At 48.3% G+C, this 25444-nt stretch overlaps 1 protein-coding gene across 2 annotated transcripts in view; it reads right to left on the bottom strand.

Annotated features, from left to right (window-relative positions):
* Window positions 1-25444, bottom strand: part of ADAMTSL4 (ADAMTS like 4) — a 195848-nt gene that overhangs the window by 31558 nt on the left and 138846 nt on the right. For both annotated transcript variants that reach the window (XM_063947136.1, XM_063947137.1), the window contains exons 7-8: window positions 9081-9285; window positions 4662-4834 (exon numbers count right to left, since the gene is read on the bottom strand). In XM_063947136.1, coding sequence (XP_063803206.1) covers window positions 4662-4834; window positions 9081-9285 — 378 coding nt within the window. The remainder of the gene's footprint in view (window positions 1-4661; window positions 4835-9080; window positions 9286-25444) is intronic.

The following is a 25444-nucleotide window of genomic DNA, read 5'->3' on the forward strand; positions in this document are numbered from 1 at the left end:
GTCCTTATACACCTGTGCTCCTCTCAGTCACGTCTCGTCCTTTATACACCTGTGCTCCTCTCAGTCACGTCTCTATAGAATGACGCATCCTTATACACCTGTACTCCTCTCAGCTGTGTCTCTACAGAATGACGCGTCCTTATACACCTGTACTCCTCTCAGTCACTCTGTACAGAATGAAGCGACCATATACACCTGTGCTCCTCTCAGTCACATCTCTATAGAATGACGCATCCTTATACACCTGTGCTCCTCTCAGTCACGTCTCTACAGAATGACGCATCCTTATACACCTGTGCTCCTCTCAGTCACTCTGTACAGAATGACGCGACCTTATACACCTGTGCTCCTCTCAGTCACGTCTCTATAGAATGACGCATCCTTATACACCTGTGCTCCTCTCAGTCACGTCTCTATAGAATGACGCATCCTTATACACCTGTACTCCTCTCAGTCACGTCTCTATAGAATGACGCATCCTTATACACCTGTACTCCTCTCAGTCACTCTGTACAGAATGAAGTGACCTTATACACCTGTGCTCCTCTCAGTCACGTCTCTATAGAATGACGCATCCTTATACACCTGTACTCCTCTCAGTCACGTCTCTCTAGAATGACACATCCTTATACACCTGTGCTCCTCTCAGTCACTCTGTACAGAATGACGCGACCTTATACACCTGTGCTCCTCTCAGTCACTCTGTACAGAATGACGCGTCCTTATACACCTGTACTCCTCTCAGTCACATCTCTATAGAATGACGCGTCCTTATACACCTGTGCTCCTCTCAGTCACGTCTCGTCCTTTATACACCTGTGCTCCTCTCAGTCACGTCTCTATAGAATGACACATCCTTATACACCTGTGCTCCTCTCAGTCACTTCTCTACAGAATGACGCGTCCTTATACACCTGTGCTCTTCTCAGTCCCGTCTCTACAGAATGACGCGTCCTTATACACCTGTGCTCCTCTCAGTCACGTCTCTATAGAATGACGCATCCTTATACACCTGTACTCCTCTCAGTCACGTCTCTCTAGAATGACACATCCTTATACACCTGTGCTCCTCTCAGTCACTCTGTACAGAATGACGCGACCTTATACACCTGTGCTCCTCTCAGTCACATCTCTATAGAATGACGCGTCCTTATACACCTGTGCTCCTCTCAGTCACGTCTCGTCCTTTATACACCTGTGCTCCTCTCAGTCACGTCTCTATAGAATGACGCATCCTTATACACCTGTACTCCTCTCAGCTGTGTCTCTACAGAATGACGCGACCTTATACACCTGTGCTCCTCTCATTCACTCTGTACAGAATGACGCGACCTTATACACCTGTGCTCCTCTCAGTCACTCTGTACAGAATGAAGCGACCTTATACACCTGTACTCCTCTCAGTCACGTCTCTATAGAATGACGCATCCTTATACACCTGTGCTCCCCTCAGTCACGTCTCTATAGAATGACGCATCCTTCTACACCTGTGCTCCTCTCAGTCACGCCTCTATAGAATGACGCATCCTTATACACCTGTGCTCCTCTCAGTCACGCCTCTATAGAATGACGCATCCTTATACACCTGTGCTCCTCTCATTCACTCTGTACAGAATGACGCGACCTTATACACCTGTACTCCTCTCAGTCACTCTGTACAGAATGACGCGACCTTATACACCTGTGCTCCCCTCAGTCACTTCTCTACAGAATGACGCGTCCTTATACACCTGTGCTCCTCTCAGTCACGTCTCTATAGAATGACGCATCCTTATACACCTGTACTCCTCTCAGCTGTGTCTCTACAGAATGACGCGACCTTATACACCTGTGCTCCTCTCAGTCACTCTGTACAGAATGACGCAACCTTATACACCTGTGCTCCTCTCAGTCACTCTGTACAGAATGAAGCGACCTTATACACCTGTACTCCTCTCAGTCACGTCTCTATAGAATGACGCATCCTTATACACCTGTGCTCCCCTCAGTCACGTCTCTATAGAATGACGCATCCTTCTACACCTGTGCTCCTCTCAGTCACGCCTCTATAGAATGACGCATCCTTATACACCTGTGCTCCTCTCAGTCACGCCTCTATAGAATGACGCATCCTTATACACCTGTGCTCCTCTCATTCACTCTGTACAGAATGACGCGACCTTATACACCTGTACTCCTCTCAGTCACTCTGTACAGAATGACGCGACCTTATACACCTGTGCTCCCCTCAGTCACTTCTCTACAGAATGACGCGTCCTTATACACCTGTGCTCCTCTCAGTCACGTCTCTATAGAATGACGCATCCTTATACACCTGTACTCCTCTCAGTCACGTCTCTATAGAATGACGCATCCTTATACTCCTGTGCTCCTCTCAGTCACATCTCTATAGAATGACGCATCCTTATACACCTGTGCTCCTCTCAGTCACTCTGTACAGAATGACGCGACCTTATACACCTGTGCTCCTCTCAGTCACTCTGTACAGAATGACGCATCCTTATACACCTGTGCTCCTCTCAGTCACGTCTCGTCCTTTATACACCTGTGCTCTTCTCAGTCACTCTCTATAGAATGACGCGTCCTTATACACCTGTGCTCCTCTCAGTCACTCTCTATAGAATGACGCATCCTTATACACCTGTGCTCCTCTCAGTCACTTATACAGATGGTCACTCATTTTACTCTTTTACCATTAAAGAGGTTTTTGAAAGGAAAGTGTATTTTCTCATGTACTGTGGCTATACATACAATCTAACTTGGAGAACTAAAAATAATTTGCTTTCTTTTTTCTTCATAAAAAAAAAAAGGAATTTTAATAAATGGAAAGATAAACGTGAATTCATACAAAAAACACTCTTAAATGTACCAATAAAGTATCTTAAAGTTCCATGTTATTACTACTATATAAAACGGTGAATGGTAATAAAGTTATTTCCAAAGACAGAGAGAGAGAGTGAGTAGTTTGTTCCTGGCAATACTCCATGTTGGCAATATCTGTCCTGTGTATTCCACTCCGTACTGTCCTGCTCTCCCTGGCTGGTGTGTGCCCTTCCACTGACCTTGCCTGATTTACTAAACTTTCCACATTACAGCTCTACGTACATAGGCTGAACCATGGGTCTTTCACTGGGGATTTGTTTAAACAAACCTAGGAGGAAACACAGCCGTGTGGACTGACGGGACAAACTCTAAGTCAGACCCAAGCATTGGGGCCTCTATGGTATAGAGACCCTATAAAATGTTGAGAGGTGGCAATGTTGCGTGTTTACCTTCTCTTTTAACTTAAGGGGTTATTGGGAAGAGAAGACAAATAATGGCCCCTCTCCTGGATTGCCAGTTCTGCAGTTATAATTACTAGCACCATTTAAAGTATAACTGTTATACCTTCACATTATTGTTACATTACAACAATGTAAGGGTAAATAATATAGGGTTATAGTCCCTTTAATTGTAGCACGTCGGCATAAAAAAATAAAATATAAATTTAACTAGTAGTCTGAATGGATACAGAGTCCGACCATTGCCTCGGCTTGATCTGCTCTGCCCAAGAGATCTCCCTCTGTGCGTTCCGCCTGCCGTTACCCCCTGTGCACTGAATGGGTAATCAAATACTGCAGCTTCATCTGTCATAACTTCTGCGGGAATCTAGCCAGATCTGTTTGTGCCCAGCCCAGGCAGCGAGTGATGTTTCTCTCTCAGCACACATGAGCTAACCTCAATCTCATCGCAAGGATGGCGAAATCCACATCACCTACAAATCATTCAGCGGAGAAGGTCTAAACTAGACCTCTCTTGGCACGTCAGCCCTGTCATTGTGACAGGTAATTACACCCTCTACATTCTGACACTTGCCTATCAAAATAAGGCGTGTGTCCTAAAATATTCCGGCAAGACTCTACCTGACAACGGATTAGCAGAGGTACCTGAGTATCAGTCACGTGTCGCTACCGAGGCCTCCGTTTCTATATATGGAAAGGTTGTAATGTTTAGATGATATAGAAAACACTTTTTTGCTAGAGGACATAGTAATATGTTCTCTGTTATATAAAGGTTTTTCTATTAATATTCTGGATTAAAAATGTAACGATGAAGTTAATATGCCAGTAGTGCTAATCTGTTCTGCTTCTGGAGCGACTATGATTTGTCACCTTAACACAGGAGACAGCCTCTAAAGTACCAGGGTAAGGCCGGTACAGATACAGAGCGGACAGGGACTTATTGGCTAAAGAACAAGGGAAAAAGAAAGACACTCTCTGTGAAAGTAACATGTTAGGTGTAATAGTCTGCAGCTTGCAGGCTTCAACAAGTTTGGCCAATGTTTTAAAGGAGCAATTGTTTATAAAGGCAAATACTGACTGGTTTTGCCTTTAAATGATTGCTCCTTTAAAACATGGGCCAGACTTGCTGCCTGCCAGTTATAGGCTATTACATTTACCTCATAGCATATCTTCAGGTTGTTTTGCAATCTAGCAATCTCTGTGCAGGAATAACTGCATGCCATTCTGCTACTTTTACCTCATGATTTTGTTGTCTGTTAGTGTACACTTTTGTTTTTGCGTTTGATCTATACTCTGCCCGTGTATATTACTAATGGAGGACACACAGAGAATGGGAGACAGGCGATGCTCCCACAATGCACTGCAAGGATCCATACTCACATATACATCAAGGGCCTCAGAGGTGGGACCGGAGGCAGTGAATGACTCCCCCTCCTGCTCATCGCGGCCAGGTTGGGTGTAGGTAAACACAGTATTGCCTGCCTCGTATTTTCCAGGTGGATCTATCGCCCAGTTCCCATTAATGACAGACTTCCCTGCACGGTTCCTCAGAGCTGAAAACAGGGTTAGGAGACATTAAAATTCATGATATAGGCCAACATAAGGCTATTCTAGCATAAGGCTATTGTAACGTTCTATCAGGTTACACAGAGCTGTCCTACCCATTGCACGTACGGTTTCCACTTGTCTGCACATCATTCACCATACTACTCGTCAGAGCACCACAAGTCCTTTTTAAGATACAGCCTTCACTGGGCTGCACATCTATGGCCCTCATTCCGAGTTGATCGCTCGGTATTTTTCATCGCATCGCAGTGAAATTCCGCTTAGTACGCATGCGCAATATTCGCACTGCGACTGCGCCAAGTAATTTTACAATGGAGATAGTATTTTTACTCACGGCTTTTTCATCGCTCCGGCGATCGTAATGTGATTGACAGGAAATGGGTGTTACTGGGCGGAAACAGGCCGTTTTATGGGCGTGCGGGAAAAAACGCTACCGTTTCCGGAAAAAACGCAGGAGTGGCCGGGGAAACGGGGGAGTGTCTGGGCGAACGCTGGGTGTGTTTGTGACGTCAAAACAGGAACGACAAGCACTGAACTGATCGCACAGGCAGAGTAAGTCTGAAGCTACTCTGAAACTGCTAAGTAGTTAGTAATCGCAATATTGCGAATACATCGGTCGCAATTTTAAGAAGCTAAGATTCACTCCCAGTAGGCGGCGGCTTAGCGTGTGTAACTCTGCTAAAATCGCCTTGCGAGCGATCAACTCGGAATGAGGGCCTATATTCTGACCTCATACATCCTTCAGCAGTGTAACCCTCTGTATTCTTCTCAGTACTTACCTTCTACTCCTGCCTTTCCGGCACATTCACATTATTTCCAGTAGCTTCTGACTACACACTTCATGCTTCTATGTGTTGGGTTACATTCTGCCAACATTCATCATATCAACACAGCTGAAACATCGATATGATTAGAATGTCAACAAAACAGCCCTGGTGGTCCAGTGGTTTCATGCCTTGTTCAGTGGGTCCAGTGGTGTCTTCCAGGTGATAGGTTGTCTTTCAGCATACAGTGGTAACAGCGCTAATCCTCCCCCTAGTGCATAACTCTAACCCCCCACTCCTGCAATTTAACCCTACCCCTTCCCTCCCGCTGCCTAACCCTAATCGCCCACTTCTGCAGTCTAATCCTCCCCCTAGTGCCTAACCCTAATCCTCCCCCTAGTGCCTAACCCTAATCCTCCCCCTAGTGCCTAACCCTATTCCTCCCCCTAGTGCCTAACCCTAATCCTCCCCCTAGTGCCTAACCCTAATCCTCCCCCTAGTGCCTAACCCTAATCCTCCCCCTAGTGCCTAACCCTAATCCTCCCCCTAGTGCCTAACCCTAATCCTCCCCCTAGTGCCTAACCCTATTCCTCCCCCACCCCTGCTGCCTAACCCTAATCCTCCACCCCTGCTGCCTAACCCTAATCCTCCCCCTAGTGCCTAACCCTATTCCTCCCCCACCCCTGCTGCCTAACCCTAACCTCCCCCTAGTGCCTAACCCTAATCCTCCACCCCTGCTGCCTAACCCTAACCTCCCCCTAGTGCCTAACCCTAATCCTCCACCCCTGCTGCCTAACCCTAACCTCCCCCTAGTGCCTAACCCTAATCCTCCACCCCTGCTGCCTAACCCTAACCTCCCCCTAGTGCCTAACCCTAATCCTCCACCCCTGCTGCCTAACCCTAATCCTCCCCCTAGTGCCTAACCCTATTCCTCCCCCACCCCTGCTGCCTAACCCTAATCCTCCCCCTAGTGCCTAACCCTATTCCTCCCCCACCCCTGCTGCCTAACCCTAATCCTCCACCCCTGCTGCCTAACCCTAATCCTCCCCCTAGTGCCTAACCCTATTCCTCCCCCACCCCTGCTGCCTAACCCTAATCCTCCACCCCTGCTGCCTAACCCTAATCCTCCCCCTAGTGCCTAACCCTATTCCTCCCCCACCCCTGCTGCCTAACCCTAACCTCCCCCTAGTGCCTAACCCTAATCCTCCACCCCTGCTGCCTAACCCTAACCTCCCCCTAGTGCCTAACCCTAATCCTCCACCCCTGCTGCCTAACCCTAACCTCCCCCTAGTGCCTAACCCTAATCCTCCACCCCTGCTGCCTAACCCTAATCCTCCCCCTAGTGCCTAACCCTATTCCTCCCCCACCCCTGCTGCCTAACCCTAATCCTCCCCCTAGTGCCTAACCCTATTCCTCCCCCACCCCTGCTGCCTAACCCTAATCCTCCACCCCTGCTGCCTAACCCTAATCCTCCCCCTAGTGCCTAACCCTATTCCTCCCCCACCCCTGCTGCCTAACCCTAATCCTCCACCCCTGCTGCCTAACCCTAATCCTCCCCCTAGTGCCTAACCCTATTCCTCCCCCACCCCTGCTGCCTAACCCTAACCTCCCCCTAGTGCCTAACCCTAATCCTCCACCCCTGCTGCCTAACCCTAACCTCCCCCTAGTGCCTAACCCTAATCCTCCACCCCTGCTGCCTAACCCTAACCTCCCCCTAGTGCCTAACCCTAATCCTCCACCCCTGCTGCCTAACCCTAATCCTCCCCCTAGTGCCTAACCCTATTCCTCCCCCACCCCTGCTGCCTAACCCTAATCCTCCCCCTAGTGCCTAACCCTATTCCTCCCCCACCCCTGCTGCCTAACCCTAATCCTCCACCCCTGCTGCCTAACCCTAATCCTCCACCTAGTGCCTAACTCTAATCCCCCACCCCTGCTGCCTAACCCTAACCTCCCCCTAGTGCCTAACCCTCCACCCCTGCTGCCTAACCCTAATCCTCCCCCTAGTGCCTAACCCTATTCCTCCCCCACCCCTGCTGCCTAACCCTAATCCTCCCCCTAGTGCCTAACCCTAATCCTCCCCCTAGTGCCTAACCCTATTCCTCCCCCACCCCTGCTGCCTAACCCTAATCCTCCACCCCTGCTGCCTAACCCTAACCTCCCCCTAGTGCCTAACCCTAATCCTCCACCCCTGCTGCCTAACCCTAATCCTCCCCCTAGTGCCTAACCCTATTCCTCCCCCACCCCTGCTGCCTAACCCTAATCCTCCCCCTAGTGCCTAACCCTATTCCTCCCCCACCCCTGCTGCCTAACCCTAATCCTCCACCCCTGCTGCCTAACCCTAATCCTCCCCCTAGTGCCTAACCCTAATCCCCCACCCCTGCTGCCTAACCCTAACCTCCCCCTAGTGCCTAACCCTAATCCTCCACCCCTGCTGCCTAACCCTAATCCTCCACCCCTGCTGCCTAACCCTAATCCTCCCCCTAGTGCCTAACCCTAATCCTCCACCCCTGCTGCCTAACCCTAATCCTCCACCCCTGCTGCCTAACCCTAATCCTCCCCCTAGTGCCTAACCCTAATCCCCCACCCCTGCTGCCTAACCCTAACCTCCCCCTAGTGCCTAACCCTAATCCCCCACCACTGCTGCCTAACCCTAATCCCACAACCCCTGCTGCCTAAAACTAATCCCCCACTCCTGCTGCCTAACCCTAATCCCCCACTCCTGCAGCCAAACCCTAATGTCGGCATTTTGCAGAATGTTGACATTTCATATACAGACATTCTGCAGACATTCCATACATATCAACATCATCTTTACTGTGGACATTGTGACTATCCCCCTCCTACACCTCTACATTTACTGCAATACTAACATTATACATTATTTTCTTGGCTGGATGTAGGTCCGTCATTCTACTAAACTTTTATATAGAAACATAGAATGTGACGGCAGATAAGAACCACTTGGCCCATGTATTCTGTCCAGGTACACACACTTACACACTTGGATTAATGTTTGTCGTAAACCAATAAGCCTACCAGCATATTTTTGCAGTGTGGGAGGAAACCGGAGTACCCGCAGGAAACCCACGCCAGCACGAGGAGAATATACAAACTCCACACAGTTAGATCCATGGTTGGAATTGAACCCATGACCTCAGTGCTGTGAGGCAGTAGTGCTAACCATTACACCGTCCGTATAGCCTTCACTCATTTGGATTTCTTTATCCTATGGCTAGATAGGTCTATTCTCTGCTCTTCTGAGCATCAGCCATACTGACACTTACCTGAATATCAACACTATGGGGGCTATACAAACAGCTGGGAGGTTCCACACTAATACGACGCTTGATATATGGGCAGGAAAACCGCTCTAGCTCATGTCCCACAGAGGTGCGAGCAAGCAATATACTGTAATAACAGAACCTTCCTCTATAATCCACCCCTGCTGACTGTTACATTTATTACTTACCCAGGTAGTTGGGGCTCCAGGTGAGTTCTCGGACACTGATTTGTGTGGCCCCTTTGGGGATCTCCAGGATCTTGTGGTAGCCAATAGGAACATTTATCTCCTTGAAAGTGCCTGTAATGAACTTGCAGGTAGAGCCATCTCCGCCACACACCCCGCAGGTATCCAGAGTGCTGTTAGATCCTAGTATCCCATCGCATCCTGGGCTCTGCAGAGGGGGACATATTAAGCAATATCATTACCTTGCAAATCCCTCACGCCAGTCTCTTGGTACTGACAACATAATGTGTTACAGACCTGGGTTCCTCTGGCTGGAAAGATTTAATTATGACATTTATGTATTAGCGACTTTCCACTCATAGGCCCCCTGACAGATGTGACCAAGAACAGCAATATATTATGAAATGTCCTGCAATGTCCAGCCACCAACGGAACGGAATCACAAACAGCCCAATCTCTATTATATGAAAGAACATTGATAACCTTTGTTTAATGTACAGTATGGAGTTTGTTTGAGCTACACAAAGTTAATGCCAGGTGAAGCTGTTGGGGTTCAGACTCGGAGGCCTAGTCATTATCTTTAACAGAAGGGGAAAATACACATTTACTTTTGTAAAACCTAAGTGCGGCCCCCGTTCATTAAACATATAATGCAGAAACATCCTGCTTACCTATCGCCACGGAAACGGAACACGATCTCTATGCGCCAGTATGGGGACCTCCTTACTTCTCAATTCATCAAACTCCAAAAATAAATAATTTTCAGAAATCGGACTGTGAGAACGAACAGACGCCATCTTCAGGTGATGTCCGTTCTCCGAGCCCTGCTCCTATGGGAAAGAGCTTCAGATTGCAAAGAGGGATACACCTCTCCACCCCTGTTTGGCTTCCTCCACCGGACATCAGGCTCTTGGAGTTTCAGGTCAGGTGTCACTGCACCAGAGCAATGTTGAATTGATCCGATATTTTATTCTCCACCGCTGTTATGCGAGAGAGTTGGATAGTAAATTAGCACTGTTTGTTGAACAGATCCCTTGGGGTTGATTCATTCAAAGATGGAAATCCTCGTCGCAGTTGAATACTGTACGTGTGTTTCCACAGACAATAGATTGCTGGGCTATGATGTGGGGAATTGCAGGAGAAGAGGGATCCAAGAGACAGTCTCCCTGTCACTTGGGAGAGTAGGTAAGCCTGATGAAGTGTCATGATTAATGTACGAGTCCCTCTCTACTCCAAGAGCATTTGGCATACCACCCAACATTAGGCTTCATCCTAAGAAAGCCAAATTGTGTGCATCACCATGTATAAAGAGGACATGGGTACGCAGGAGGGTCTGATTACACCCTCCTGAGGGGTTCTTAGCACTTTATAAATGGCAGGCAGTTTCCCTCTAGTTACGCATGTCACCTGTTCAGAACATGTGACAGCTGGGGGAGTCGGACACTCCCCTTACCTCGGGACTGTTGTGCCCAAACTAGGACAGTTTGATGGTACGCATACAGTAATGTTACGTGATTTACAATACGGTTTGGGTTACGAGGAAACATCATTTTAGACTGAGTATTATACGGACAAAGGGGTCTATTTATGAAGCAGTGAAAAGAGTGAAGAAGTGAGCCTGTGGAGAAGTTACCCATGACAACCAATCAGCGGCTCTGTACAATTGTACAGTCTGTAAATGATAAATATTACTTCAATGCTGATTGGTTGCCATGGACAACTTCTCCACTGGCTCACTTCTCTACGCTTTTCACTGCTTCCTGAATAGACTAGTTTCAATGGTTGTCAGTCATGTCAAAGAGACGCTGTCAGGCAGCCAGCCGTCTCCCAGCGTTTGTGTTCCAGATCAGACATACAGATGCATCCCCATACAGCTAGTGTCTATACACCATACGGCACAAGCCTCCTGGCATGTCTGAGATGCCCTGAGAGGTGTAGCGTCTTTCTTAAAATTATACAACTTGCGTCACAGACGCAGCGAGACAGCACTCACAGTGTACAGGAGACGCTGGGCTGCGACTTTAGCCGCACAAGATTTCGTCTTAGACACGTAGAAAGTCTTAGGTGAAGCACAACAGAACTTGGCGTGAGAGAAAACCGCGGCCGCTGCATCACAGCACTTTTTGCACAAACTCAGACACACCTGTAATCCGGCAATGTAGTTTTGTCGCACCCAATTACTTTATACAAATTTGCCACACATATTGTGCTTGATGCAGCCGATTCCCCTGGAATTTGGCACGCCGAGAGGGTCTGTTTGGCGCAACTGAAGCCCCAGTGTAAGAGGACACCTCTGTAACTACCTGCCCAAAATATCATCCAGATCCCACAATTCACAACAATTCTCATGGATTTTGACTTGTGTAGATATTTCTTATATGAAATGTACAGTCTTGAAGTTTTTGGCCAAGAGAGCGGCTCATGAGAGAGTCTGGCTACGTGTGGAACCATGCCCTGGATGTATACGGAGGCCTGGATTTCCATGCCAGACCAACTCCCTGGAATGACTATAGAAAGGGACCTCTCTGAGAGGGAAGCAGACGCTCTGGCTGCTGGCATTAGCGACTGACTGAGACCATAGATCATGGAAGACGTATTGGGATACAAGCCAGAGGGGACCTGGTGATCAGCAATGGGGCCTCTTCTCTGGTGACTATGTCTGGAGCCGAATACCAGACGCTCCAGCAGTTACGGCACATGCAATACGCAATGCAATCTGCGCAGGTACGGAGAGGAACTGGAATAATTACGCTCCTGGACATTAGAAGCCATAAAGCAGAGCTGTGACTGTATAAAGGTAACACATTTCTACCGAATGCTTTTATACTGGATATCAATATCTGGGTAAAGTCCTTAGAATTGAATTCAACAGGTAAACAGTAAATCATACCCAAGCGATCCTTATATATAGTGATTTTATCACATAACTACGTCGGGATCGGTATGAAGGTTTTTTAGCTTAGCAGAAGTGCGAACGAAAGGATCGCAGAGCGGCTACAAAATTATTTTGTGCAGTCTCAGAGTAGCTCCAGACCTACTCAGCGCTTGCGATCACTTCAGACTGTTCAGTTCCTGTTTTGATGTCACGAACACGCCCTGCGTTCGCCCACCCACGCCTGCGTTTTTCCTGGCACACCTGCGTTTTTACCAACACTCCCTGAAAACGATCAGTTGACACCCAGAAACGCCCACTTCATGTCAATCACTCTGCAGCCAGCAGTGTGACTGAAAAGCTTCGCTAGACATTGTGTGAAACTACACAGTTAATTGTAATAGTATGACGCGCGCGCGCATTGCGCTGCATATGCATAAGTGCCGATTTTTTGTCTGATCGCTGCGCAGCGAACGAATGCAGCTAGCGATCAACTCGGAATGACCCCCGAAATACCTACAATCAAAATCCCGGCTGTCGAAATCCTGACATCAATTGACCGACGGTTAAAATCCCAACAAGGTCAAAATCCCGACATTTAAAATACAGACAAGGTCAAAATGCCAACGTGAGTTTTTTAATTTTTTGGTGTGGTGTGTATGTCGACATAGGTCGACATGGACACCATATAAGTGTACCGCGTCCCCTTGCATGGCTCACTGCGCTTGGCACACTATTATATTCCCCCTCCAGGTCCACTGCGATGGCAAAGTATGAACAAGTCGGTTTCAATCAAAAAAATCATGAAAAACTCATGTCGCCATTTTGACCTGTTGACATATTACATGTCGGTATTTTGACCTGTTGACATATTACATGTCGGCATTCTGACCTGTTGACATATGACATGTCGGTATTTTAACCTTGTCGGTATTTTGTCCATGTTAGGATTTCGATTGTCGGTAAATTGACTGCATCCCACTACGTCGTCTTGGTGCTGTCACCAGGCTGCCTCTTATCGCTCTACACTCCCCTCCAACCATCCACTACACCAGCAGGCAGGCATGGCTCTGCAGCAGCCAACAGGTCATACCTCCCAGCTTCCAGCCCATGGGACAATGCTACCTACATAGAGATTGCGGGGCCCCGAGACCAGCAGAGTTGGGAGGTTTGGCGCTGCTCCTTTACTCTGCCACTACAGTGAGAGTACTCTAGTACTGTAGAAGGCCTGTACTCTGGCACCACTGTCTGGCATCTAACGCGTCTGCCAGTTCATTCTGGCACAGACGTAACAGACTCTTCCATTTCATCTTGGAAGACCTCTCGCCGCCTCACACTCAATCATTCCAACACAGAGCGAACAACATTCCAACCGGCATCCAGAGGTGACCTACCCGACATCTTAATTGTGACTGACAATACAACAATAAACCCCATCCCTCCGGCTCGCTGCTTAGGTGTCGTCATTCAGTCAGAACCCAAATTCTGTTACCTGCATCTAAGGACCATGTCCCTATTCCGCAATAGGCCGACATCTCACACAAGAAGCTAATGCACATGGGGCCTAATTCAAGGATTATTGCAAAACAACATTTTCTTCTAATAGGCAAAACCATGTGCAGTGCAGGGGAGGCAGATGTAACATGTGCAGAGAGTTAGATTTGGATGAGTTATATTGTTTCTGTTCAGGGTAAATACTGCCTGCTTAATTTCTATACTGCAATTTAGATTTCAATTTTAACACACCCCACCCAAACCTCTCTGCACATGTTATATCTGCCCCACCTGCAGTGCACATGATAATGCCCATTAGAGGAAAATGTGGTTTTGCAATCAACCTTGAATTAGACCCATAATGCACAAATTATCTACAGCGTTGTATGCTTCCCCTAACCAGACTCCAGTAGCGCACGGAGGGGGGGGGGTTCTGGTTGCACAGAAACCCTTCCCCCCGATGGACTGAATTTACTTTCTAGAGATGGAGACAGCTGTGTCTCCGTCTCAAGAAAAGCCGCGACCGATCGCGTTCGCAGCTACCGCTGCAGGGAGCTCTTACCAGCAGTCTCCCTACACAGCATCAGTCAATGAGAGGGAGCTACTCGTGCATAGCAACTCCATATGTCTTCCTCACTGTGTCCTCTGCAGCTTCCGGGTGCTGTATGTGTGCACTGTATTTGTCTGTTTTACAGTGTGTTGTGTTATGTATGTGCAGTCTGTGTTTGGGAATCTTTATATATATATATATATATATATATATATATATATATATACACACATACATACATACATACACATACATATAACATGTGTGTGTGCGTATATATATATATATATATATATATATATATATATATATATATATATATATATACACACACACATACATACATATACACACACACACACACACACACACACACACACACACACACACACTGCATGTTAGTGTGGCTTCCAGAAACATGCTGGGTTGGGGTAATGAAGTGCACACTGCAAGGCGCCAGCTGTGTGACCCTGATGCCCTGTATATTAGCAGGACCCTGTGTAACCTGGCCCAGTACGGGTTAACAGACACAGAGATCTTGGCTGCTATGAAACATCCCATTGTCTCTCGGTGCAGTCAAGTACTTTCTCTGGAACTGGACCAGTGGTTCTGGCTGCACATCACAAGGGCTGGAGGCATTGTGCTCTCGCATGTGGTCTCAATAGCTGCCGGAGACACTGTCTGCGTGTTTGGAGTACGGCTCTGTCTCCTACGGGTCTGTCTGCCATCCGTGTTACCTACAACCTTTCCCCAGCATGAACTCCTCTCGCAGGCGAGTGAATAGCAGTTACACGGCGAAGGGGTCGGCTGCCCAGAGGTCGGCTTTGTTTTTGTAATCGGCTGGAGGCGTGAGATTCATCCGCCAACCCTGCAAGATCTTTGCTTAAAAAATATTATTTGAATTGGATGATAGTATTGGTCCCCCGACCGGCGGCGAAAGCCTTTCCGTAGCCTTATTTTTACCCTTCAGCTCATCTGTAACGCAGGGTAATGATAAGGTCACATACTGCCCTGGAGAGTAATAGGAAGGTTTAGAGACATGATGTACAAATCACGGGAATGCGGACGATTTTATAATCCGCAGGTAAAGACACAGAGAGCGCACATCAACACACTAATATTAGTCTGGCGGAGATGGTTCTGCTTATGGAAAAAGCACAATGCTGTAAACACAACATCTTATAAGCCAAGGCTGCTCCGGGCCACCGCTGGACCAGCAATGATAAATTCTGATAGCTCCTATTCACGGTAATAATCAATTATGAATCGCAAGGATGGATTAAATACACACAGGGACAAGCGATCGCATTAGCGAATACTTCAATATCAGTATCTGGCAATGCTACTGTGCCTGCACTGCCTGCTGACTCTGCCTGTGCGGCGGCCATTGCAGGGAGGGTTCCTACAGAACCCTCCCCCTATATTTTGTTGGAAATGTGTGTACAGGCTGAGGATGTCAGAGTCTCTGCACACACCAGCAGATGCCTTACAACCACGAACAGACCAGTTACTTAACCAGTTAAGTGGTGCTATTGGAGATAAAGCAGGCACAGCCGTACTCACTGTTATACACACTGGTAAATGGAGCTTGAGCAGAGCAGGGTGTAGGTACCGATTAGAGGTTCAGGATGCTGGAACAGCAGTTATATCACAGGTAATGCAGGCGTCACTACAGCTAAGACTACCGTCTTCCACTGTTTAAGATGGCTCTGCAAATGATAAGCAGTAGAATGTGTGGCCATCTTGGTACGGGGAATGAAGCTACCCTGGAGGAGGAGCAGCAACATGGAGACTGGGAAGTAGCGTACTCCACTTTCAACACTTTTCTGGAGTGTGTAGCCCATAGGCTACAGCAGCTCTCGCCATCTGAAGATGGAATTTGCTATTGGGACCAAGTTCCCGAATTCTTGGTAAATCCGACAGCCTAGAAGCCCCCATTGAAACCTACGGGGGCTGCTACTACTGTCAAAAAAGGAGGGACCGCCTACATCTGTTCCGGTCCCTCCTTCTTACATACTGTTGATCCGTATTGTTTGCAGATATCTCCAGAGAATATCCCGCAAACATTGGGGCAGATATACTAACCTGGAGAAGGGATAAAGAAGTGATAAAGCAGTGATAAGTGCAAGGTGATAAACGCACCAGCCAATCAGCTCCAATATGTAAATTTACAGTTAGGAGCCGATTGGCTGGTGTGTTATCACCTTGCACTTATCACTTCTCCAGACTTAATACATCTGCCCCATTATTTGCTAAGCATGCCCCATAGGGAAAAAGACTAGTTATATCCACTGCAGCTCCACCATGTAGGAAAAAAGAGGCAAACAACGATCTCAACTATTGAAAACGACTGCACGACTTGAATGTTACTGCGACTTTAAGAAATGGGACACGGAGAAAAGTAAACATCGCAGCAGTGAATCTTTTTTCTGAACTATTTTTTTTTTTTTATGTAACATGGTAGGTTCTTACATTTCCCTGCCAAACGAGTTAAATGGGATGTGTTGCGGTTATTATGACAGACAGTCGGGATCACACAGTACATCCACACCTCCTCCCTCCCCTGTAGCGCTGGCTGTGGAGATTGCAGAACTTGCAGCCTTCGGGGGACGCTTTATATAAGCTCTCTGAAATGTATGCAAAGTGCGTGCAAGTCAAACCTCCAGCTCTTATGGCTCCCTGGAGAGACAGCTTTGCTCATGTAATGGTTACAGCTGTGTAGTTACGGTGAGCCAGTGCTTTTACGTGTGAAAAAATATAGGAATTAATGCAGCCATATAAAGCGCCTCAGTCCCTCGCCCTCTTCTTCCTCTTCTGGCCAGTAACGGAGATTCTACATAAACACCCAACAAATGGCGATAATGACGCCAATATCTGAATGTAAAGGCCCCTATAATGTCATTCCAGATCTGAGATAGCTGTGAGATGGTAACACATCTGTATGGCGAGGCCTCCGAGATGTAACGCAGCTGGCGAAGAAGACACAAGGGGCTTGTCAAAGAGGAGATTAGAGCACACTTGGGGCATTGTGCCTGAGAGGCGCCTTGTCTCAATGTGCTAACAATATGTTGTAGCAGCATAAAAAAACATTCAAACCCAGCACTTACAGCAAAGCAGAACACTCGTGTGAAAAGAGATGGACGGCTGATCACGGGAACTGAAATTCGCGGTTACTGAAATTGTGATCATAGAACTGCAAGGCCATCCTGTCCTGGAGGAACATCTGGAGAACAACAGTAGAAGCCCATAGTTGCAGGATATCCCCCAAAACATCCTCTTTTTTTTTGTGAGGGGGTGGAAGGGTCCAAGAACATTGCAAGTGTCTAGATTCATCTAGAGAGGACCAGAACAGATATCGAAAAAAATCTACAAAACATTCCAAAGCTTGAAACCCAGATGCTAACTCCATCTTTGATGGCGTAAGCCAGAAGTTCTCAAACACAGTCCTCAAGGCACCTCAACGGTCCAGGTTTTAGGTATAACCATGGTTAAATCAAATTGACTGAAGTGCTACTTAAGTCACCTGTGGCCAAGCATGGATAAACTTGAAACATGGACCGTTGGGGTACCTTGAGGACCGCGTTTGAGAACCTCTGGCGTAAGCCATTGTAGCCTCCTGTCTACACGCCACAGCATTTTGAAGAAAAGGGATCTGAAGAACCCCCTGGTCTGTGAGCACCAGCCACGGTCTAACGATCGCACAAGCTCGTTAGTACGAAGAGTCCTTGAAACAGGAAGTAAAGTGACTGTATTAGTGATCGCTTTACGTGTGACAACGCAGGGATGGGCTCCGATGGCCCTGCGGTGTTTATTCATGCATTCGGGTGGGACAGAGTTTTATAGCGAAGATAATAAATTATAATGATTAGGTCTAAAATCCGATCATAAATATGTTACGAAACGCAGAGAGCATTAATCTCATGGATTATGAAAGGTACATACGGAGGGACTGGCTGATGATAGCTTATTAGTAGCCATTGTGTCGGTGAGGAACAAGTATAGTATGCAGATAGTTTTACTGCGGAGCTCTGTGATGACTCCAGATAAGCGGATCTCATTTGGAATAACCAGTGTTCCATCTGTATTTAGGACCCACATTACGCATCCATTTTTCAGGATAACCGAAACCTAAAAACAGTACAGAAAACTGGACAGGACAACCTATAACCTCACTGTCCTGGTGAAACCTAGGAAGTGGGAGCCGTAACACCACCTATACGCGGGTTCAGTATGTAATACTGGCGGTCGGGATACCGGCGGTCGCATGAATGAAAGCAGCATCCCGACACCGGACACGGTAAGTATTTTTTAGCCTCCCCACTCCCCTACCCTAATCCTAGGGGAGGTGGCGGCTGTGGCTAACCCTCTGGGGGTGGCATCTTCGCTAACCCAACGGGGGTGGCAGCTATGGCTATCCACTCCACCCCTAGTGCCTAACCCTAACCCATACCCCGATACTTCCCTTTGAGATGTTGGCCGTCGGTGTTCCGGCACCCGGCTCCTGTGTGGTGTCGGGATTCCGGCATCAGTCACATGCTAAAATGTCCCTTTGTGCTTTAGTGATTTGGGGGTCTATGTACTAAGCCTTGAAAAGAGATAAAGTGTATGGAGATACACCACCAACCCACCAGCTCTTAACTTAAAGGGATAAAAAGAAAACCGTTGATCTGTCCCTGTATTTGAAAAAGGGCAGTAAAGGCCCATGCACACTAGACAAGAAAATGAAAGTTCTCACGCAGAAGTGCCGATCTGAGCGAGATCCTTCACAATCTCGTCCAGTATGTTCACTAAATGTCGTTAACGATGCGCGCGCATCGTTAACAACCCACTCCCTCGACTGAAGATGTACAGACGAGGGAGGTCCTCATCAATGACAGCATGGGTGTCGCTCCCCATCCGTCACTGCCGCATCGGCACGTGTATATGCACTTGCCGATACCGCCGGGTCCCCACCGCCGTCAATATCGGCGTCGGCGGGTATCGGGTAATGTGTATGGGGCTTTAGGAGCTGGTTGGTTGGTACTTTGTCTCTGTCCACGGCTTTAGTATATAGACACCTTCGTCTTGCAGTGTGCACAGGTAAACTGAGCGTCTGTGATAACCTTGCACAGCAGTCAGTCTCACCTGCCACATCCCCTGTTCTGTTCACGCCAGTAACCTGACCCCAACTAACACCGTAAAATACACTAAGGGGCCTATTTATCAAACCCTTAAATCCTACGATATTGACCGTTGTTATGAGATTACAGCAATACTGAGTATCTCTGCTATTTATCAATACTGTGATGTAGGCTATATCCGAGATACATCCCGCATTACTTCCTAGTCCCTTATCTGTAGGGAAGACGCAGGGAACGTCCTCTCCAAGGCTCGTCCAGCGAGTACAGTGTCACTAAAGGATGTGGCTCGGTCCCCAAATTAGCAGTGTGGCTGTGACAAGTGACACATGGGTGATGACCAGTGTGAGGATGGCCACCTCGCTGGGTGGTCCCTGCAATGCTCAGTGCACAGCTTAAAGTGAAACAGCGCCGTACAGCCCCCTTTCATTTGTGTACTCTGGCGCTGCTCTCTGCCCCAGCTGGCTGGCTATCTCCTGCCTGTGATATATAACAGTGATATATAACAGGCTGGATCATTCAGTGGGAGAGAAAAGGCCCCAATGTAACTTTGTGAGAATGAGGGTAACAGAATTAATGATGCAGCAAGTTCCGTTCTGCGGATAATAGTTGCTGTACCAAATAGCCCGTTATTTCTCACTTCACTGTGTAAAGAGAATAGGAAATCCAAAGGAGGCCGGTGGGGCACCCAGGGGGCAGACAGCTAGCTTCCAGAGCCGAGTGGGCATTCATTAACTCAGTTCATCTGCATGGCATTCCTCCCTGTGGCCCAGCTCCATTTTACATTTTCACACGGCATTTCCCTGCATGTTGCGCACTATAAGTCCTGCTCTAAACACGCTGCAATTTATGGCGACAATAAACTTATGTAACTAGGGAACCTTTCCCTTTAAGGACACATCTGATTGACACGCTTTTCTGTTTTTAATAATCTTATCGTAACTTATCAAACTGGTCCCCCCTGCGGATTTGCCCCTGCCGTCCACTCTCCCTCTCTATAGAGGGATATGTGTCAATGGCCCTCATTCCGAGTTGTTCGCTCGCAAGCTGCTTTTAGCAGCTTTACACACGCTAAGCCGCCGCCTACTGGGAGTGAATCTTAGCTTCTTAAAATTGCGAACAAAAGATTCTCAAAATTGCGATTACACACCTCTTAGCAGTTTCTGAGTAGCTCCAGACTTACTCGGCATCTGCGATCAGTTCAGTGCTTGTCGTTCCTGGTTTGATGTCACAAACACACCCAGCGTTCGCCCAGACACTCCTCCGTTTCTCCAGCCACTCCTGTGTTTTTCCCAGAAACGGTAGCGTTTTTTCGCACACACCCATAAAACGGCCAGTTTCCGCCCAGAAACACCCACTTCCTGTCAATTGCATCATCGAAACCCCCCCCCCCCCCCCCCACAAGACCACCCACTGTCTCGGATAGCTGCGCGGAGGGGGGGAGAGGGTCGATGGCTGCAGGGGCATACGGGAGGTGTAGGATCGCTATTGGAGACTTGGACACCAGGAAGCTGGGAGTGCCACACGATTTTTGGGAGCCTCCCGGCCATTCCAGGAGAGTATGATGTAGCGATTGTTCCTTTCCCCAATAGTTCCTCTAGTCCAGGCATTCCCAACCGCGGTCCTCAAGGCACACCAACAGTGCAGGTTTTAGTGATATCCAGGCTTCAGCACGGATGGTTAAATCAAAATAACTGAGGTACTAGTTAAGTCACCTGTGTTCAAGCCTGGATATCACTAAAACCAGGACTGTTAGTGTGCCTTGAGGACCGAGGTTGAGAAACACTGCTCTAGTCTATGGAGTGCAGTGGGATTATGGGAGCCTGTGGCCTACACATCACATCAGACCCCTACGTCTCACTGGTGCCCGTCTTCACATACCTCCCAACATCGTAGGGATGGCCATCGATGGTCTATGACCGATGGTAACCACGTTTACCATCGATGGGGGAGAACCAGATGGTTTCCCGCCATCGATGATAAAGCGCTATCAAATCTTTTTTTTTTCTTCTTTTTTTCTCCTGGGTGTCAGATACACGGAGCATAGCTCCGCCCCCGACACCCACGATGTCACGCCTCCAGGCCCTGATTGGCCCGCGACTCACTCAATATTAAAGGGTGTCAAAACCATTGATGGTTACCTTACAGATGGTTCCCACCATCAAGGTTATTCATCAACGGTAACATTGATGGATAACCCATTGGTGGCAATCCCTACAACATCGTCCACAGGAAACAGTCACTTTAGTGCACCAAAGGCGTGACCTCTGGAAAAGGGGGCATGACCTCTGCAACAGGGGGCGTGACTTCATGGAATGCCCGCAATCACAAGCCACGCCCTGTTTTCATCACAATGGGGGCATACCCAGCGCTCTGTGACCCCCAGCCTCCCTGCCTCCAGTGAATAGATGCTGTGTGCACACAGTCTATTCACCGCTGCAGCAGCGTAATGTATGCCAGGAGCCTCCCAACAGTAGCAGATCTTGCTATGGGCACATGGGATTTTTGCCCGGGGCGCCGCCTTCCGGAGGGCGCCGGCGCCATCTGGAGGGCGCCGCGCCATGTCAAGATCCGATAATGTTGGTCAGTGCCCCCCGATGCTGTGCGGCGCTGTGAAGGAAACTAGACGGGTAGACGCTACCCGTCTAGTTTCCCTTCGTGGAGAGGACCTTTGCTGTGCGGTTCACGATGACGTCATCGCGCACCGCACAGCATTGTGGGACTGGCACATAGACGCTAGAGGTCATAATTAACCACTAGTGTCTATGCTGTGCTATGGGAGAGACGTCATGACGTCTCTCCCATAGATCCGAGGAGCGGCGCCGGCGAAGGTGAGCAGCGGAGGTCAGCAGCTGTCGGGAATCAGGAGCGGGGATAGTAAGTATTAATTTATTTTTAATTTTTTTGTAAGCGGTGCTACTCTACAGGGGGCACAAATGGGGGCACAACTCTACAGGGGGCACAACTCTACAGGGGGCGTAACTGACCACGCCTCTGTATGAATCCACGCCCCTATTTCCGCCCGGGGCGCCACAAGGGCTAAAACTGGCCCTGCCTCCCAACTATCTCCCCCCACCCACCGCGGGACACTGCGACCCGCAGCTGAGACAGCCCCAAAAAACGGGACTGTCCCGTGAAAATGGGGACAGTTGGGAGGTATGTCTTAGTGAAATGATAGATTGCTTCCACTGTGTGTGTACTTCATAGATCCAGCTTAAATAGCTGTGTAATGCAGCAGCGGGCTATAAAGTGCTGTAAGGATGTGACAGACCCCTGTTTATCTTCACCTGCCCCTGCATGGATGCTCGGGTTTTTATTATAGCTGATTGAATAGGGAAAGCCTAACCAGGCCATAAAGTGTTATTCCTAGAGGACTAACAAGGTCAAAGAGATGAGGAAAGTCGCTGCCAGTTTCTGCTACCCTCTAATATAACGATCAGACGGAGCAGGCATCGCTTCCAATAAAACACAAAGCAAGCTGCATGCCATATGTCAAGTTATAATTGACCACAGCTGTGTCCAGTACAGCTTCCAGTTACCACAGAGGATACTGGGAGGTGATTATAGGAGTCTGAGAGGTCACACCAGTAGCAACGCACAGAGTGCTCAGCCAGGCAATACCCAGGCAGGGTCACGGGCATGGTGACAGCCTGGCATTTACAGACTGCTAATAATGGCGTGTTGCTAAGTTTACACAAAGACGTAAATCTTGCAGAGAGGTAAAACTATGGCACCTATACACTTGTAACATGCTAAACATTGATTACTGCATCAGTTCTGCCATGTGCCGAGAGACTTCGGGCCTGCTTCAGAAGTGGATGCACACCACAAGATGTGCCGATGTTGGTGCGGCAGAGCGATTTGCCACTGCCCATGCATTGTGTATGCACAAATGCGTTGTTGCGCACTGAGGAGCTGGTATTCAGACTAGAGAGGGAAAGCAACGGGCGCTCCTGGATGGAGCCTGGGAGGTGGCCTGAAGGGAGCGGAAAAAGAGGCCGCGTGCAGACGGAGATAACGCACCTGCCAGGTGCATGTGTCAATGGTGCACAGATGGCGGACTGCTTAGAACCACCACCGGAAGCAATTACGCCATGCACTGACAATGACGGTGAACATGGCATCCAAGTGGCATGAAAACACGGGGACTTTGGGGGTAATTCAGAGTTGATCGCAGCAGTAAATTTGTTAGCAGTTGTGCAAAACCATGGAGGTCATTCCGAGTTGTTCGCTCGCAAGCGGATTTTAGCAGATTTGCTCATGCTAAGCCGCCGCCTACTGGGAGTGAATCTTAGCATCTTAAAATTGCGAACGATGTATTCGCAATATTGCGATTACACACCTCGTAGCAGTTTCTGAGTAGCTCCAGACTTACTCGGCATCTGCGATCAGTTCAGTCAGTTTCGTTCCTGGTTTGACGTCACAAACACACCCAGCGTTCGCCCAGACACTCCTCCGTTCCTCCGGCCACTCCTGCGTTTTTTCCGGAAACGGTAGCGTTTTTTCCCACACGCCCATAAAACGGCCTGTTTCCGCCCAGTAACACCCATTTCCTGTCAATCACATTACGATCGCCAGAACGATGAAAAAGCCGTGAGTAAAATTACTAACTGCATAGCAAATTTACTTGGCGCAGTCGCAGTGCGAACATTGCGCATGCGCATTAAGCGGAAAATCGCTGCGATGCGAAGATTTTTACCGAGCGAACAACTCGGAATGAGGGCCCATGTGCACTGCAGGTGGGGCAGATGTAACATGTGTAGAGAGAGTTAGATTTGGGTGGGGTGTGTTTAAACTGAAATCTAAATTGCAGTGTAAAAATAAAGCAGCCAGTATTTACCCTGCACAGAAACAAAATAACCCACCCAAATCTAACTCTCTCTGCACATGTTACATCTTCTCCACCTGCAGTACACATGGTTTTGCCCAACTGCTAACAAATTTGCTGCTGCGATCAACTCTGAATTACCCCCTTTGTGCAATATCTGTTTTTGCTACAAATCAGTACAGCTACCACAATGCAGAAATGAAACATAGGATAGCTTTAATGACGTTTTTTTATTCCACAGAAGCCATGCCAAGCTTTCCTCTCCATGCCAAACACTGTAAACCATTACAGGAACCTACAGACACTTATTGTGTTACATCAGGTGCATCAAGAACGCCAAGCACACTGCAGGCAATATACCGCACTTCCATTGGCAAAACAGAGACATAGCAGTCCTACCAGTGTATTGTGTACAGTGCAGGGTAAGCAGTGGCGAAGCAGGGTGATTTTCCACACCCGTTCCCCGAACATGTGCCATCACGTCCTGAGGTCAGGCCCCCATCGAGACCAGGAACAAGGAGTGTCCGAAATTCCTAAGAACGCACCAGGCAGAGGCTCTACAGACTGCAGAGTGCGGTGCCAGGCATCCTGCAGTCAAATATAGGTTCTACTGGGCAGCTCTGCTGCCCCCTAGGTGCACCCTGATTAGCGGCACCTCTCACACACTCCTAGTTACAGCCCTCTATGTAAGTACCGTAGACGTAGGGGCTGCGTCAGAGCTGCAAGTAATTACGCTCGGACTGTGTGCATGTATCTACGTGCAGATATTCTCCCGTACGCTGTGACGAATGCATCTATACAACCACATACCTCTGTATACTTGGTTAATAAGCAGTCATCAGTATCAGTGCCCACTTACAACCAGCCCTATACCTAGTGCAAGAGACCTGTATAAAATCAGACAAATCTCTACATATGCCCAACCCCGTTAGGCTCATTCAGCCGCAAGTGTAGATGCCACTGAGATCACTGTGCTTGGCTATTGAGTATGCGCAGTTCCCAATACCGTAGGATCCAGCCGCAAAGCGTACCTGCATGTGGCCCATTAAATGACTTTACAAACACTCTGCCCAGATCAGATCCCATAGGTACTTCTGTAACACACACTGGATATGGGGACTGATTTATACCTGGTCGCTGGGCTGCAAAGTTTGCTGTCCTGCGTTCAGATAGTCGCCGTCCCCAGGGGGGAGTGTAAATTCACCGTGCAAGTGTGCGATCGCATGTGTACGCCGAGCTGCGATAATCCACTTTGTGCAGTCTATGCGCAGCCCAGGACTTACTCCTACAGTGTGATGAGAACAGAATGATCGGAGCCGGAGCGGACGTCACACACCCTCCATGAAAACGTTAGGGAACGCCTGCGTTTTTCCGGACGTTCCTGGATAACAGTCAGTTGCCACCCACAAACGGCCTCTTCCTGTCAATCACCTTTCGCACCATCCAGTCGCTGACCGGCGATGTCCGTTGTGGTTGTCCGACGCACGTTCGCATTACGGTGCATAC

This window comes from Pseudophryne corroboree, chromosome 12 (assembly GCF_028390025.1).
Source record: "Pseudophryne corroboree isolate aPseCor3 chromosome 12, aPseCor3.hap2, whole genome shotgun sequence".
Classification (NCBI taxonomy): Eukaryota; Metazoa; Chordata; class Amphibia; order Anura; family Myobatrachidae; genus Pseudophryne; species Pseudophryne corroboree.